Source organism: Topomyia yanbarensis, chromosome 2 (assembly GCF_030247195.1).
Source record: "Topomyia yanbarensis strain Yona2022 chromosome 2, ASM3024719v1, whole genome shotgun sequence".
NCBI lineage: Eukaryota > Metazoa > Arthropoda > Insecta > Diptera > Culicidae > Topomyia > Topomyia yanbarensis.
In genome coordinates, this window is record NC_080671.1 from 138,095,808 (window position 1) to 138,115,069 (window position 19,262).

At 38.9% G+C, this 19,262-nt stretch overlaps 1 protein-coding gene across 2 annotated transcripts in view; it reads right to left on the reverse strand.

Moving 5' to 3' along the window:
- Positions 1-405: 405 nt before the first annotated feature.
- The window catches only part of LOC131681514 (solute carrier family 66 member 2), a 112,153-nt gene continuing 93,296 nt past the window's right edge, over positions 406-19,262 (reverse strand). For both annotated transcript variants that reach the window (XM_058962327.1, XM_058962326.1), the window contains 3 exons: positions 18,905-19,069; positions 18,683-18,837; positions 406-4,010 (listed from right to left, as the gene is read on the reverse strand). In XM_058962327.1, coding sequence (XP_058818310.1) covers positions 3,930-4,010; positions 18,683-18,837; positions 18,905-19,069 — 401 coding nt within the window. In that variant the 3' untranslated portion in view covers positions 406-3,929. The remainder of the gene's footprint in view (positions 4,011-18,682; positions 18,838-18,904; positions 19,070-19,262) is intronic.

Below are 19,262 nucleotides of genomic sequence, written 5' to 3' on the forward strand. Positions count from 1 at the left end.
TCCCAATGATTGTAAAGAAGTGGCCGGTGCCGTTTTTGGCAATTCAAAATATAGAACTTTCGAAACGAGTGCTTCGAGGAGGGGGATATACCTACTCCCAGGCAGTTCATTTTCTGTAGAATTTCGCTTGTTCTGGTCAATCACGGAGTAGCAACAACGAATTGTATGGTCATCATAATCATGCTCTCATCGCTTTTTCGTACCAATAGGATTTGCATTATTAATAAGGACAGCAAACCCAACGGATTTGATTAAAATACGGTTGGTTTTAAGGTATATACAAACCGACAGTCGAAACTCAGTCCCATATCGATAGGGACTCCTATAGAATATGTGACAAATGTTGCATAATTTGCAGTAAAAGTGAGGATATTTCTTCCAGTTCATTTCAATTACGCGAAGGAATGCTTTGTGCCACTTTTAGTCGTCTATATTTTCTTAAGTTGAGAGGTGATTAGTCATCTAATCTGTAAAATAAAACTCTTCCCAAACGTTGCTTCTTCTTCATTTTGTCTCCCTTCTTGCTACTATTAACTTACACAGCTTTCCTGCTTCTAGTGGTAATTTTCACATAACTTCTCGACACACTTATCGTTCCTTGTTGCATTAAATTCTTCCCTAAAATATATTTGTTTAACTTTACTATAAGTCGACTCTGACACTTCTATAGTTACTCGCTTTGTTCAAGCTTGAAAGAATCAAACAAAAACAATCTAGTAAATAGATAAATAAAACACATTTACTCATACACACGAAACAACTGAGTCTTTCACATCTGATACATCCTATAGTTGGTGTGAAACTAGCGTTTTCGTTTCATTTGAACACGCAAACAGCTAACAGATGGCTTTCAAAAAGCATTGCTAACAAAATGGGACAGTCGAATCGATTCATTGTATGTCCACCAGATGGCACTTTTGCAGATTGTTTTGTCTTTGTTCATTTCAAACTTGTTGAGTATGTGGGTTTGTTGGTTTATACGTAAGCCTAGCACTTTACTTGCAATGGCTCTAAGTTTCGCCAGAGGGAAATGCTTGTTTTTATACACTTGTTGTTTTAAGTTTTCTGATATATTTATTTACTTGTTTTTTCTCCTACAATACGATTTTTATTTCAACTATTGTTTGCATGATTTGCGTGGTTTTGTTTTCTATATATTTTTCATTATTTTATTTTGGTGCATCGATAAATCGAATAACTAACTTACTGGTAGGTTGTTACAATAAATAGTGCAATCGGAATCTCATCGGTGACTGGCTTGGAAGCATTTTCAGTTGCTAAATAGTACGTGCAATCCGTGATCGATTTAAATAAACTGTATTCGGACACAAAATAGTTCGCCTAAAACGACGAAACTGAAAAGCAAAAATAGGTTCATTCAATGGAAGCAGTAGTAGTAAATTCATCCCGAAGCACTTGTTTTGATATTTCTGCCTGACAATACTATATACTTTTTAAAGCGCCGAAACAAATTCCCTAATAAATGCTTTTGCTCAAACTGTCGAAGCTTGCATGGATGACTTGAAGTACTTGAAATTCTTAATAGCATCGGACATCGAATTTCGGCCCTACAGTTCCTGTAATACAATCGACTTCTTAACGGTTTCGCATATAGTGTTAGTTTTTGGTCATTTAGAACTTTTTTTTGAAAGTTTGAACTTAAGTTGAATTATGTCGAAAATACACATAAATTAGCAGTGAAACGATTTTTTCCCGGCTTACATTATAGGTTTAATTTTGGTCTATAAACAATTACTTAAGTTCGCTGAACTAATTACAGACTAGACTGAACGGAGTAATTCAGTTAAATGTAGTGGTTTACCTGTCTTTAGAAAAATAGAAATTCATATTCTCAGTTTTGTTAATTCGTCAGAAAGCGTAGTTGAAGGCTTATTCGTCCAGGCGAAAAGTCTTGCCAAAATCAGATTTGTTAGACCATTTTCCGTTAACCTAGATGAAAGTATGGTAAATTGTGGAGACCCCCCAAAATATTGCTAATGGCATTGTTTTCGTTTCTATGGAACAGCTGACTTGTTCATGTATGGAGATGCGTGTGGGTGTAGATGAGTATGAAGTGGATTCGGCGTGTTAAGAGATTTATGAAGCTAAACCCTTTGGGAAAGGAAACCAACACCGTGTTGAAGCGTTTGTTTTGTTGTAGGTTTAATTGTGTTGCTGTTTAATAGATCTACTAGGTTTTGTTAATCTTTGTTGCTTTTTGGTACAAAAATAGATCACTTCTATGCTAGCACTTTCGATTCAATCTTGGATCGTCCACTACTGCAGGGAGATAGGGGTCAAAGTTGCTAACAATAATATTTCTCTTTCTACCTTACCTACAAATAAATAACGATTCTAAAATAAAAAGAGAAATGCCACTGCTATAATATCACTTCCGGACTCTCTTGAATGAAGATAACTGAGCTCTGGCTGGCAGCATCTTCCAAAGTCCGTTTTCCCTCTCCTGCTGTCACTGTTGTCACGACGACGGTTCGGTGTCCAGCAGCTTCCAGATCCTCATCGATCGCCACGTGCAGTTCATGTTCGCACAGATTCCGACTGCTGTCGGTAATTTGTTTCCCAACTGTGACCACCGAGCAGCGTTCATTTAAAAGTTCCAGCTTGTTGAAATTGAACAAATTGCTACAGTTAAGTCTTTTGATGTTTCTCAACTTCATTTCCTCCCCAAGAATATCTTCGTACTCTTCCTCGTCATCTTTGCCATCCTTTTCATCTTCGCACCCACCGTTAGCATCCGAAGAATGATGATCTTCAACCTCATCGTTTGCTACACTGACAGCACCTTCGCTACTTGCTTCCTCATCTCCACTGCATTCGAGCAGTTCGGTTTGCGTCTCGACTGACCGCATCGTACGAGATTCATTGTTTGATATGGTCGACGTTGCCGACTGTTGTTGCCGTTTTGATTGCTCACCCTGGAGTTCTACAATCTGCTCCCACTCCAGCACTGGCCAAAAGACCAGTGCTGCGTGTTGTCATAAGATATCCTCCAGAGATTTAGAATTCGTCCCATAATGGTGTGGTTCTGGCTCTTCACTAAAGGATTCATTATCTTCTGACAGCTTACCGGGTGTTATGTTGTAGTCATCAATATCACCCACTTCATCCGAGGGCCCTCTCTTGCACCTCAACGACACTGGTATAAGCATCGAATCGTAGTGCTCCCGACTGTGCCGGTTGATGTTATTGTTATAGTTATTACCTAGAATGTACTGCTCCTTGTAACTATTGCTATTTAATGTACAATTGGAATCTCGACGATTGTGGAAAGCATTTCCGGTGATTGTGACGAACGAACAGTTGTCCGCAGCTCCGCTGTAATTGAACACGTCTTCGTTCAGCACGTTCCCGCGTGCTTTTCCTCTCACGACAGTGTTTTCCAACTCAGCACCAACGACAACTTCATCATTGGACACGTCTGCGGAATTGGCACTCATCAAACTTAGCTGTCTTCGCTTGGGTAAAGGCAGCGAGGCAGTCTTTTGGCGGTCAAACTTTTCCGAATTGGCCCACCGCTGGCAGGTACCATCGGCAATCCGCACCGGAGTAGCCTCTCGTGAACCGGAGATCGAATGCGATTTGGAGTGTTGGAAGCGTGAAGCAAGCCGATGCCGGTGAGGCGTCACGGCCGATCGGAGGGATAGTGAACAGTCGGTTGGAACGGGACCAGGGCTAATTGCTGAACTGTAAAAAGAGGAAGCTGCTGGGGAAGACGAGTAGGCTACCTTCACCCGGGAGCTACCCAGGATTGTGCCGGAACGATGCTGGCCGGGGTGTGCGCCCGGATAGGGTACCGTTTGTGTGCAGCTGTTGGTTTTGATGATGTTGGTACTGTTGAAATGATTGCCAGCGCTGTTGATGTTGTTATGGGTACCGTTGCCATTTTGAATATTTTGGGGGGCAAACTGCTAGTCACCGCGGTGGCTGCTACGCGGCGGATTCTTTCGATAAATGTACACCTGCAGCAGGATGGCAAGATCTAGGCTAACCTAAAATGAGAAGAGCATGGCGTTCGATTACTTTTTGAAGCAGTTTTACACTATATAATATATTATAAACTCTTCCAGAATGTACAGTAGAGAACATGATTTTATTGTTCATTTTATTAGTTATGTTATTCTGTGATCCACTAGGAAGTTGTTTTCTTTTTTCGAACTAAATTAACCTAGATGTATGAAGGCATCCGTAGAAGCGGGTTAAAGTATCATAGCCAAAAGTTGATCCACTGGATTCCTGTTTGCATATCGTAGATGTTAACAAAAACAGGAGTCCCCAAATTAAGGTGCTGCTCCGAGCTCAAAATTGAATGGTTGGTTGTGGACTTAATATGTAAGCGAACCAACCTGTGCCAAAGGACTGTCTGACTGACACAGCAGGTATTTGTTTCAGAGCAAGTAGTGGAATTCAAATGATGGTGATTAGAGTAGTATTAATGACTCTCGATATATGGGAGACCTTGATTTGATAAAAAAAAATCAAAGTATCACGTATCTGCATATACTCAATGCAGAAACTTGCCTAATAAAGGGCGTTTTTTACAATTTCATCATGTAAAAATATACTCATGGACAAAGATTCCAAATTTTGAAATCTTTAATCAAAAATGACTCGCAGGTTAATGCCAAAGAATTATCTTTTCAGATGAGGCACATGTTTGATCCAATGGGTATGTAAACAAACAAAACTGCCTATGCCAGCGCCTGTGTTTTGCAGTTTGTATGCGAATGGTATACGGGGCTCAGTTTTCTTCAAAAATGATGCAAAAGCCAACGTCAACATCGCTGGCGAGCAAAATCAGGTGCAAACATGGTCGAGGGCTGGTTGTTTCCAAATGTATTGCTACATAAGATTTGGAAGGATTTTAATTCAAACAAGATGGATAACAAGTTACACGGGGGTTACAGCGATCGATGTATTGAATACGATGTTCGATAAACGAATCCTATCAAAAAAGGATTCTGCCGGTTGGTTGCCTTGTTCTTGCAATTGAACGTCTTTGATATTTTTATGGTGCTACGATTGTTTCGTGTACACCGACAAACAGCAAACAACTGATGAGCTAGAGGTCAACATTAGGTGCGTCATTTACGAAATTTCCTCAGACTTTCTCGGAAAAATGGTCTTGTCATTCACCACAAAAATAAACAAATAATTGTTGTAAACGATTGTTTGTGTTATATGTATTACATTTTATTGAAACAAATTGATGAAAAACACCCTTTATTTGCAAGACCGGCTAGATCTAACTCTCTGCTCTGACAGCATTACGTATCACTTGGATAATAACCTCACACCTAACGAGCTCCAACTTTTGTTATCCCATAAGCCTCTTTGCACGACTCCAGATTTGGGATTGCGATATCTGGTGGAGCGTTTGAATGATCAAGAAAGATATTTTTAGCGATCAATGTTTTCTTTGATCATTTAGACTTTCATTGAATGTCGTATCAGGTCGTAGCCCTGGATCTGTAGGCTTGGATCTAGGAGAGACTAGGTGGTTATTCATCAAGGGACATTAATAAAGTAGTGGATACGAGAAACTTCACCACGGTAGTGACATACGAAGAAGTTCACCCAATTCGTTTGCCGCGTGCATCAAGAATCCCGCTTTTGTGGAGTACGGAGCCATGATAAACTGCCCTTAAACTTTTTTTTAAAATTTTGAATCTTGGCCATTAGTTCACAGAACGACTGAATTTTATCAAACTGGCATTTAAAGGTTTGACTAATGAAAAGTATGAAATTTTTGCATTTCTGCTTTAAAGGAGTTTTGAACAGCTCGAACATAGTTTGTAAATTACAACTGAGAAGTCGTAATTTTACAACAGGTTGCATAAATAGATAAAAATGTAACCGTAGAAGTACCCGGACAGAGCACCATACCGCATACCGATAAATTTAACCCGATCAGAAGGACATAACAAAATGAATACAAAACTATATCTCGCGTTGACACATGTAACTAATTTCTGTTATTTTAACTACTAACGTGCAACTAATGTCGGAAAAAATTGATTTCATATCAAAAGGAAATGCATTTTTCTGACACTGGAGATGGAATTTGTTATAGTCACGGAACCGGAACCAAATTATGGGCTTAACAGCAAATAATCCAGTCTGGCCAGACTTCCCAATATCGATCTCGATGTGAATTACAGAAAAAGTAGATTTTTTATCTTCACAAAGTCAACTACGAATGGTCGTAACGGAAAATATTGAAAGGACCTATATTAAAACAATACAAGGTTTTGTTTTTCAATAAGTGCTTGTTCGTGCGTATGCTTCTTCGCCGTCTCCGTAAGGTTTTGTATAAATTAGTTTATTCAAGAGTTGTTCTACTGGATCTGCAGAACTAGGTTCTCGGAAGGGCTCCCAGTTAGAATCACTCACTACGATTGCAGACGAGACAGGAAATGTCGCGATCGTGTGTATCATCGCGAACGACTCGAGCTTTTGTACGTTAACGTGTTCGGTCGCATGTGCGCTTATATGTCGCGTGTGCTAACGTGTATGTAACTTCGCGAGTATAAATTCTGGTTCATAACTGTGTGTCCTTTCGCGTATTCGCTTGTGTTCTTGGATGATCGCGCGCAGACCGTGAATCTGACACCCAATTTTCGGTGTACGGTTCAGATACTACTAGAAGAAAGTGTGTTCTTCCATTTCACTAGAGTTCCTGGTCATGTCGCCATGGTTGCTGTCGAGTGAATATGAACGTAATTTTTTTTTATTGATTTAACTGAAGGCATGAGTCTAGGCTACTAGGTCCGAGAGTAGGGACTTTCTGATGTGACCGATTCATGATAGCACGAGCGCTGTGTTAATGCTTGAGACCGTGTTTGTAAATCAAATAGTGCTAAAACATTCACTTAATTACCGGGGTGCTTTAATGTTGGCGAGATCGCGGGCGTAAGTATGTGTGTATGATTGCAATTACATGCTCGATATTTTGTGAAATGGCACTTTTTAATAAAAAAGGGACAAGGTGCCATAAAAACCGAAACAAAATTGCTCATTAAAAAAATTATGCGATAAAAATAAATGTCGCTAGAGAATGCAATTTTAAATACACAGTGAATATTTCTGCTCTATTAAAAATCATTTGTTTGAGTTACAAGTCCGGTCACCTCAAAAAAGCGGTTTCGAGAAAAACGCGGTTAAAAATTTCAGTACACTCAGGGTCTACAAAAGAGGCGTTGCAGTAGAGTTAAAAGTATGAACATATCAATATTATTATTGCCTTCCATATTTTGACATCCCATTTTTAAAACCCTAAACCACATGTTAGGCCAACTAATTTCGGTTTGATAATTTATTCTACAGTGGTGCAGCCTCTTAAAAAAATTACTTGACAAAAATGGACTTGGTGGTGGTGTACTCATCGCTGTTCGCCATGGTACAAAAGCCCGAGTGACGTGGTGTCAGGCAAGTAATGGATTTCCACGATTGGATATCGAAAAATCTGCGCTTATCAACAATGCCAGTTGTATCTTGGACAACTACAGTAGCGGAACTCTTCGGCAAATTAATAAAGTCATCAGCGAGAATGGATGTACATTGGACCTCTGCTTTGTAAGTGCCCGGGACTACGCTCCGTACTGCTGCGCCGCTACGACTCCTTTAATCCAGCATGTCCGCCATCATCCCCCACTACATCTTGTATTTGCTGGTAACCTAGGAGTGAATTTTGAAGACGTCTCAAGCTATATCATCTACGATTTTAGAAACGCTGACTACGACAGCATCGTTAGGACGCTGTTGGATATAAACTGGGACGAAAATCGAAACAATGACGACGCGAACGAAGCAGCGATGACGTTTTCTAATATTCTTAACTACCTAATCGTCCGTTATGTACCCAAACGAACAATCAGTACCAATCAACACCCTCCCTGGCAATCAACCGTCCTTGCAACCACTTGCATTACAAAACCACTACCTTTAACTCAACCACGAATACAAACAGCAAAGCACACGCGCCTTCTTTATATACCAGCGAAACGTCGAGCGTCAACTGAAATCTAAGCTCAAGTCGTTTTGGAAATATGTGAACGAGCAGCGAAAAGAATCCGGGTTACCATCTTATATGTCATTTAATGGAGTTTTAGGCATCGACACTAAGGAAATTTGCCAACTGTTCTCCGACAAATTTTCAAGCGTTTTTTTCCGACGAGCTTCCACTACAACAAGTCGCTGCCGTCGCCAATCTAACTCCTTCTCTAGGACGAACCATCAGCCGAGTTTGTGTCGATAATGATGTCATACTTTCAACAAACTCCAAGCTGAAAGCATCTAGTTCGCCGGGCCCAGGTGGCGTTTCCTTAATTTTTGTCAAAAAGTGCATCAGCGGGCTTCTTGAACCACTTCGGCGAGTCTTCGAGCTGTTACTCACTACTGGAACATTCCCTTCCAGTTGAAAAGCAGCGCGCACATGTTTCCAGTTCATAAAAAAGGAAACAAATCGAACAACTATCGGGGAATCTCGTGTTTAAGTGCTGGATCAAAACTATTCGAGCTATTTGTTTTAGACTCTCTTTTCTTTCACTGTAAACACTACATTGCAGACGACCAAAACGGTTTTTATGTCTAAACGATCGACAACGACCAATCTGCTCTCGTTCACAACATATGTTGGAACAACATAGCTGGACAAACTCGGTATTCATGGACAACTCCTGCGCTGGTTTAGTTCCTATCTCGACGGAAGACAACTCAAAATCAGCATTAAGGACTGTCTATTTGCACCATTCTTCGCTACATCCGGCATCCCACAAGGAAGCTATCTCGGTCCAGTGATATTCCTCCTCTACTTTAATGACGTCAACATCAGATTACGAGGACCCCGCCTTTCTTTCGCCGACTTCATGGAAATTGTTCGACAAATACGGAATAAAACCGATGCCGAGTTTCTTCAGAGTGAACTGGAGACCTTTAGTACGTGGTGTGATCTAAACAGAATTGTTTTAAACCCGAGTAAATGCTCAATCGTTACGTTCACGCGGAAACGCCATCCGATTCAGTTTAACTACCTTTTTCTTCGATTCGAGTATTCCAAGACACTCTCACGTCAAGGATTTTGGAGTCATCATGGTAATAACGTTCAAACCACATATTGGCACAAACGTTCAAACCACATACATCATCCATTGTGGATAAGGCATCAAGACAGCTTGGGTTCATCTTCCGAATAGCGAAAAACTAAAACTAGGGACATATGCTGTTTGATATCGCTCCATTGCGCGCTGGTTCGCTCAACACTAGAATATTGTTCTGCTGTTTGGAATCCCTATTACCAGAATGGCGTTGACAGAATCGAGGCCGTCCAACGCCGGTTCATACGCTTTGCACTGCGACATCTTCCTTAGCAAAACAGATTTCAGCTGCCGAGCTACGAAAACCGTTGTCAGTTAATATAGCTCGATACTCTAAGCATCCGCAGGGACTGCTCGCGAGCCCTGTTCGTCTCGGACTTACTGTCTGCCAGGGTGGATTGCCCTACAATCCTCGAACGCCTGGATCTTCAAACTCGCGTTGGAGCTCTACGTAATAACTCTATTCTGCGAGTCCTGTTCAGGAGAACCAACTATGGGCGTCAGAGCGCTGTTACCGGACTTCAGCGTGTTTTAACAGTATGGCGACGGCTTTTGACTTCAACCTGACAAGAAATTCGATAAAAACCAAAATAATGTCTATTATAAAATGTAATTGGGTTAAGCGACGAGCTTTGGGGCCACAAGCAACAACAAATAAATAAACAAATAATGAATCTCAAGAGGATCAACAGAATTCTATGGATTTTAAAGATCACAAGATTTAGCCATCTTTTAGCGAGTTGGAATGTTTATTGGAAGAGCTTTTTCCGAAGTTTGATGTCAAGTATATTGAGTTTGATCACATCAACAACGTTGTATTACTGACACTCGAGTAGTTAAGAACATCCTCCTACTATTATGAGTTCCTTAGTCAATCTTTAAAACCAAGTCCCGGCAATATAGGCATCAGTGGGTGTGGGTATTACCAGTTAGCTTAGTCCTGGTTGAGCCCGACACTCCAGTACACTTCCGTGTGGTAGCTTGGCAACTACTAAGCACGTGTGCTGGGTCAGTGCGTAAATGCATTCTGCATTGTGAAAATGCGTTAATGCATTCTCCATTGTAAGTCTTCGATATCACATACATTTAGAGCAACATCAGATGTTGCTTCAAGCTATTCTCAACTCCCATTCGGCAGTAGGGCCAAACTGGTGTCCAAGAGAATCAATTAAGGTTGTCTGACGCATTCTTATGTCCGTAATAAATACGTATATTGACTAGAACAGGGATAATCGAACTCTGTTATAAGATAGAGAAGAAATAGCACAGTTGTAGGAAAAAGTATTCGTGAGTAAGGACTAATACTGCTAGTATGTTTACCGTATCAATTAATAGTCGATTGATCCGCTTCGGACCTAGAAGACAAAAAGGAAAAGACAATAGCGCATTCAATGCGAAATTCGCCAAAGCGATGGTAGAGTGCTTTTCTATAGAATTAGACAGACTAGATGACATGACGTTACACGCTTGTGTGAAATAATAGATATGTATCTCTATATATAAAAATGAAATGGTTTCCGTGTGTCATCGCATAACTTAAGAACGACACGACGGATTTCTTCGATTTTTGCGTTATTTTGTTGGTTATTTTCTGTGGAAGGTTCTTTGACATAAAAATCAAATATTGAAATTTGTCTTATCCACCTATTAGTGCAATTGCGGCATTTTCAGTTTAGGATTGTTTGCATAATTTGTCATTATATGGAGTTATTGGATTTCAGTTTTTTTCGCGACGGTCCTTTTTTGTTAAAAAGTTCTACTTTATGATTTTACTTGATTTCATGCATTTAAAAGTTAGAGTGGTGAAGGAGTTGATGAATAACGTGTCTGAAGGTACTATTCATAAAGGAGGCTATGAAAGCGACGATGTTTTGATTCCACGAATTCCCATGGTTAAAACGGATTAAAATTCCAACTCAAGGCGAGTCATTGATAATGAAAATAAGTCATTAAAAAGCTTCGGCATAAGTTTGGAGTATTGTCGATTCTCCAACGGCCCTGTTCACACACTGGTAAAGCATCAGTATTGTTACTGTACATAGAAAGAGGCACAAACAAAAACGATGTTTATCATAATGTATATTATAGAACTTTTCGTAACATGTTTTATAGTTGGAATCATTACCATATCACAAACTAACTGGACTTTAAATAAATACAAATTTGATCCCCAAGCATTGCAATTTTTGCTTTCGTTGTATTTTCTAGTAAATATTTATACGTCTGCCGGGTCATCTAGTATATGTATGAATGTAAGTTCGTATTTATGCCTGTATGTATGGATGTGTATAGGAGTAATGTATCCCTGAGCAACATGGAAAAACAGCCTCTTAGCCGCCAGAACGCTCGTGGGAAGCCGATTGCGCGGTCATAGGTGTGACCATAAAGCACTGCACACACTGACAAGTGCAACGGAGAGACGGCAGGTGTACAGTTAATGTACATAGGTTGGAGAAATTGGTTGTTGAGATAGCCCGATTGCACACCGATAAATAACAATAACAACAAGTCCCGGAAATATAAGCATCATGTTGCTTGTTCGGAATGCAACCATCGACTGACTCAAACAGATACGCGGCACCTCTATTTATAATGTCGTTGTATTTGATTTGTTAGGTGTTCCCTATTGACGGCTCTGCCCGGAATAGACTGACGCATGTATGGTAGTTTTTACGTTTTTTGATTTTATTGATGTTTACGTGTTTTTCAATAGAATACTATGGAAATACATAAACTATGGAGCGAGAATACAAATTTCAGTTAAGTCTGAGTTGTTTGGTAGTAAAAAGACGGAAATCATTCCATAAATAACAAAAACGTAAAGACGTGACATCGTCAGATTTTAGATTTTAGAATGACACCCAGCTCCAGATAGTGCAGAAAGCCATTTTCAATGTCAAAAACTTTCTTGTTAGTTCAAGTAGAACTGGTAATGGCGAATATGCGTAACTGTCTTTTTGATACACACTTTCCAGGCAGGCGATGGCCAGCCATCACCGACGACTGCAGCTAAGTTCATTTCAGGTAGATCTGAATTAATTGGAACAACCTAATCGATCTAGGTGCATTAAGTCCCCGGGAAAAATTAATTCATTCAACGATGATATCAACACTTCAAGTATATTTCAAAAATAAGTTCTTATCTGTAGTCTTGCAACATGATACATTCCATTGGCATGCCGGAGAATAGTTGTAAAATTCATTCGCAAAGATGGTAGTGTTACCTATGAGGAGGCAAAGAGTTTTAACCGATCAGTCTGATCTCTTTAATTCTCAAATCAGTGGAACGTTGAATTGACCAGTACATTCGAGATTTTGCTTAGGCGAGCACCCTCTACATTCAATGTAGCATGCATATCAGCGAGGGAAGTCTTCTAGCACCCTGTTAGACAATAGATGTTCAGGAATCAGGAAACAATATATTGGCTTAAATGGCACGTTCCCCGTATGTAGTCGGGGACTTGTGCCTTGCCGTGTGTTTTCATCATTTCCTGAGCGGAAGGAATGGAGAAGGAGGTGTGAGGAAGTAGAATTAGAAGGGTGTGAAAAATAACAGCACAAAAACGTAAACAAACAGCAGGTCAGTTAATCTCACAAGTAGTTCAACTCGCCTGCGAGTAAGCCTAAAGCTCTTTACCACATTGGATAAGAAACTTTAGTATGTCTCTGAGTTTCAGTTGTCTAAACATGGTGTCGTCTATGTAAGGACGGCCGAAAACTCGAAATCGCAATTGCGCTACTGCTGGACAGTTGCATATCAGATGATATGAGGTTCCGCAGTCGGATTCACAAAGATCACATGAAAAAGACTCCATGTGATAATTGAGTTTGCAGTGGCCGGTTGAAGCGCTGATCACCATGCCGCAGTGGAGCTTCGAAAAATGTAGGATTTTTTTTTTTAAATCACTGGGCACTGGCGACACGTTTGTAGATTTCTCCAATAAATACGCTGCTCGGATGAAGCCCAGGACCGTAATTTTCCCTTATCCAACTTGTCGAAATTGGCAGGGCGGGCTCAGGAACAATGAAGTCAATCGCTGAACCAGCCCAGGCCAATTCGTCAGCCCATTCATTTCCAATAATACCAGAATGTCCCCGGCACCCAGACAAGGTAGATAGTGTTGACAATGATTCATTCTTCGATATAGTTTCGGCACTAGTCTGCACAGAAAAATTATGAATTTTTGAAAACTCAATCGGCCCACCATTGAGTCGATTCCTAGTCCCATCAGGAGTACTTGCACCAAATTTGAAGCAAATCGGACAAGTCTAACTACCGGACCAACGTGCCTGAAGTTTGCATGGGATTTTTCAACAATTCACATGGAAAAAATCCACTAGTGCACTTTTTCGCCGCTAGGTGGCACTGTATGCATCGTATTATCACTATAAGTGAAAATAAGAAAGATAATTTAATTGTCTACAACTTTGTCGAAGACTGCTAGTAAATCCGGCTTTGTTCAACGAAGTTATTAAACTTTTAACGAAGTGATGACTGAGTCAGTTTTGCATGGGGCTTAGCAGTGCATGGTTGTGAAATAAGGGTTAGATTTAGCTTTGTCTTTGACAAAGTTGAAGACAATTAAATTATCTTTCTTATCTTACAGTGATAATACGATGCATACAGTGCCACCTAGCGGCGAAAATGCGCGCTAGTGGGTTTTCTCCATGTAAATTGTTGAAAAATCCCATACAAACTTCAGGCACGTTGGTCCGGTAGTTAGACTTGTCCGATTTGCTTCAAATTTGGTGCAAGTACTCCTGGTGGGACTAGGAATCGACTCAGAGGTGGGCCGATAGGGGTCATTTTTTTCCTGTCACTCTATTCGGCACGCGATCACTAGCTTGGATCGTGATTTGTCTGAGCTAAGGGCTTTGATAGCAGTTTGACTATCGGAGCAGAAATTTATAACTTTACCGGACAATCCCTGTTGAAGAGCCGATTGTACCCCGCACATAATTGCGAAGATTTCTGCTTGGAATACAGTACAGTATCTACCTAGCGAGTGAGATTGTTCCAATCTCATTTCACGACAGTAGATACCAGCACCACCACGTCTCTCCATCAGAGAACCGTCAGTGTAACAAATCACTTCCATTGGTATGGCGGAAAACAATTGTAAAATTCATTCACAAAGATGATAGCGTTACCTATGAGGAGGCAAAGAGTTTTAACCGATCAGTCTGATCTCCTTAATTCTCAAATCAGTGGAACTTTGAATCGACCAGTACATTCGGGATGTTGCTTAGGCGAGCATCTTCTACATTCAAATCTAGCATGCATATCAGCGGGGGAATTCTTCTGGCACCCTGTTAGACAATAGATGTTAGATGTTGTTTATTGTAGAGGATTAATCCTAATGATCATTCTCCTCCGCCTGTTACACAATGTTGTCTACAACATTAAAGTGTCTGTGGATGTCCTCAAAGTGGTGTGCTGTCACCACTCTTATGGAATTTTGTTGCCGATGCACTATGGGGAGGCATGTGGCCAAAAATCGAAAATTGCATCAACTCCAATTCAAACCAATTCTATACTGAATGTTTATATATACTCTAGCTAAGAAATTCCCAGAGTATCTCGGAAATATATTTGACTTAACTGTGTATATGGATGTCTAAAGATAAAAATTTTGAAAAAAATAGAAATATCACGTGCGTTTTCTCAACTGTTCGTATCTTTGTTGAAGTTTGAGTGAAACATATGTTCAAATATGCCATTTTAAAGCTAAGAATGCCAGCTTTATGATTATATTATTGGAAATGCATATATATTGCGTTGGTATGGAGTTATATGAAAAATAACCATTCAAAGTCCTAAAATATCCACAAAATGGATCCGGAAAAAAAGTCCCCCAATGTCCCCCGGAATTCTCGATGGGGGATGCAAGGATAATGCATCTTCTCACTTATAGCGAAGATTTTAGTTGCCCGAATTTGCCCTAAACTGAGAATGCATCACTTGAAGTTTTAAAGGCAGTCTCAACTAGTCAACTAGAAGAGGATACTTTAGTACATGTTTCGGTTGAGTGCTGCATATTCCACAACGAAATGAGCGTGGACTACATTTTTCATTGAGAAGATAATTGATTTGACTATATTTTTGCTATACAACATTACTGTGTAGCAATAAATGGAACTGAGTTGTACTGGAATTTCCAACTTACCATTAACACGATCAATGTAACGAAATATTTGAAATTTTTAAATGGAATGATTTGTAAATTCAAAAATGTTCATTCTTATATTAATGAGCCCCGGAATCATCAAAAGTAGGTTTTGTGACCAAGAAAATTATTTATTGCCACTCGTAATATAAAAAATGTATTTCAATACCTATTCTGATAGTTTTAACTATTTCGTTTTCGTGATATTGATTTATATAGGATTCATTATACTATATCTCCGGAACAAGAGTTCCAAATGAAACAACAATTAATCGCAAACTATAAATATGAAGAAGATATATTGGCATAGCAACCAACTGAAAGAGCGACATTTCTCTCAAAGCTCATTGGTCATTTCAACATTGAAATAATCACTAAATAGCCTATGCACTTCAAACTACTTTCTATTTACTTCTATTTAAACAAATAAATTGAAATATTTATGTCTCTTTCGCGACATGCATTCTTTCTCCGTTACTATTGATTTGAGGGTTAGAAAGCACATCTTTTCAGAGTTTTTCCTTTTTTTTTCGATTTTTGAGTTTTTTGTAACACTTTGAAGCCAAAGTCCCATTTTCGCTAAAAAAAACTACTAACATTTTTTTTTGTAAAAATAGTCGTAAAAATAATTGTTTCGAAAGGTCTTATAGTTACTTGGAGAATGATGTGAAGAAGAACTGTAAAAAATTTCGAAACGATTGGCCCAGTAGATTTTGAGTTATGATGCACACCGCATTTTTTCGAGGTGCCTTCGGAAATTCACTGTCACTTCACCAATGAAAATTTAAGAAAATATTGTTCAAATACTGCATGATTATATGGAAAGTGATTGAATTGACTAAAACTCTGTGCCTCTTTTTTATTTTCTTGAAAAAAAAAATACTATGAATACTTTACACCAAACCCCCCACCACTAGCCCTCCTCCTCCCCCTTAAGGTTTTTAAACCTGGATACGTCCATTATGGGTTTCGTTCATTATTAACAACTCAAACAAGCTTTTCGCGAAAGAATATGAGGCAAAATATTTTTGGCCACCTGTTTGTATGGAACCTTCCCATAGTGCGATGGCTTGTCGAGGAAACTTTATGAGCTTGGGCTTCTGACATGTGGTTTCCCCGATGATCATCATATAATGATCACCGATATTTGCAAAGAGTAAAAATTTCTGAAGTGGCCCCCTCATTTTTCACAAAGTTGTGAATTTTGAAAAACATGTTTTAATTTTATTGTTTAGGTACCCCTAAACATCTTCATGAAATATTTTGTCGTTATTCGAAATATTTCTAATAGTTTTAGTTAGTTGAAATTTTATACACCTTAATATTAAAATATTTTTTACAGCCAAAGCTTAATTTCGAATTGCACCAAACTTCACTGGTGGTTTGACAAATGTTTAGTCTATGAAATGTCGAAAAAAGTTTAAACAAATGCTAACTATTTCTACTATTTTTTAAACCATTTTTCAAAAAAATGTAGTTTTAAATGGTTTCTTCACGCGATATTCATACCGTTTAAGTTGTAAAATGTTGCATATTTTATCAGCTTTCAATTCCAAGAATAAAATTTTTGAGCAAACATAAGGTTTTTAAAATATTTGATTTTTTGTGTTACCCGGCATGCGAAAAACAACGCGCGTGCGAAACAGTCGCTGGTCGCCACGGCACGCTTGGACCAACATCGCATGAGCGAGTCGGTGGGAGCTCGCCATGACTCTGACTACATCAAATGCAAAGCTAGAGAATGAGTTTCGTTGCGATAGTCTTATCGATAATACTCAGTGTAACACATCCTGTGTCATCTAAAAATGTACCATCTAATTTACCTTCATCAATTGTTATTGTATTTCAGGACAAGTTTTTTTGCTGAGAAGCGTGAATTTCATAGTGCAAAATAGAGAATCAATATTTTTGAAATAACTCTTCGTCCAATCAAACCATTGTAATTTTATTATAATTGTACAAACAGTATAATGTATAATCAGTACAAACTAGCTCTATACGGTAGTTTATTTATTGCTTCATTGAAGATCTGTTCTTGCTCACGAGAGAATAACCATTTCTTTAGCATATGTAAATATCAATTCGATTGCATATTTGCAATCCATTTTTCATTTATTTTAATTTATGCGAATCAACGGAAAGATTTTCCCTCGCACATTGGTTATGTTTTTTTTTTATTTTATGCAAAGAATTACTGCACTCTTCAGGGTGAACTATCAACCACAGAATTATAACTTATTTCAACAAACGAAAACGATTAAGTAATAAACTGTTTGTACAAACAATATAAACAGTATGTATGTATAAAGTATAATCGCACCAACTGGTCTCCTAAAACTGATTGATTGAGTCCGTCGCACGCCATTTGTCAACCGAAACCTATTATTGCCAACTTTTATACTTGTCTAAACGTGTCGCGGAGCGTACGGCAGGTTCGCTAGTGCAATGCTGGTCCAAGCGTACCGTGGCGACCAGCGACTGTTTCGCACGCGCGTTGTTTTTCGCATGCCGGGTAACACAAAAAATCAAATATTTTAAAAACCTTATGTTTGCTCAAAAATTTTATTCTTGGAATTGAAAGCTGATAAAATATGCAACATTTTACAACTTAAACGGTATGAATATCGCGTGAAGAAACCAGTTAAAACTGCATTTTTTGAAAAATTGTTTAAAAAATAGTAGAAATAGTTAAGATTTGTTTAAACTTTTTTCGACATTTTATAGACTAAGCATTTGTCAAACCACCAGTGAAGTTTGGTGCAATTCGAAATTAAGCTTTGGCTGTAAAAAATATTTTAATGAAAAGATGTATAAATTTTCAATTAACTAAAACTATTAGAAATATTTCGAATAACGACAAAATATTTCACAAAGATGTTTAGGTGTACCTAAACAATAAAATTAAATCATGTTTTGCAAAATTCACAACTTTGTGAAAAATGGGGGGGCCACTTCAGAAATTTTTACTCAAAACATTTTTGATGCAGCAAGCTACATGTGTATCTAAGAAATGGTGTCTTTATGTTGAACTATGAGTTCCAAGTAAAACATTAGTGGTGCTTTTCACGCTAAGAAGGATCAAGTTATGTACGTTGTGAGCGAATCTATGTACAAGCAGCTAATACTCAAGGATATTTTATTGTTCCTAATCCAGTGTGGCAAAGAGCTATAGATTTTATCTTTATTTCTTCGGGACTGAAGAATCCAGACTGTTTACTTTTTTATGTTGTGATTGTATTGTGTTGTCATTTTGCATTTTCCTTTTATTTTCTTTCGCCCCTTTCCCTTGCCTTCAGTACAATGATGAGATGACATGGTTAGACATAAATTTCCGAAAAACCTGGAGAGCGTGCAAGTATAATCTAATTTGATTCCTGAAAAAAATAACGCATCTAAACTCACCTGCAGCGTACCGCAGATCCAGAATTGCGTCGGCGCGTGCCTAAAGATAAAGTAACCAGTCTTGAACATATCACCGGCAGTCCACATGATTACCATGCAGATGCTCATACCGTGCGTGGATTTATTCTTATAGTTCCTGAGAAACTGGGGTGCACCTAAAAATCCGAAACAGTTAGTTTCATCTTCAATACCTGCGAATGGATTTGTACTGAGACTACTTACCCAGCATAGCCTCGGTGAAGACGGCAAAGAAGCCGATGGTTTCCATGAACCAGGTCACGGACAGCAACAGATAGGTGATGGCCGCTCCGACAACCCAAACCACTAGCATAAAGTCCAAATAGGACTGAAAGTCCGTCCAGTTCCAGAAGTAGCGTGAATCGAAATCTGCAAAGTAAAAGATTGGATAATGAAACGATTATAATTTGCTGCTGATTGCCAAACGACATGCAAACAAGGAATCCCTCAATGAGTTGATAAGACAAATTGAACAGGTTACAACATGGAAATGACACGAACAGGCTGTATTCATTAGTAATGCATCAAACATAACGTAAATGGTCGTAAAAGGGTGTGTTCA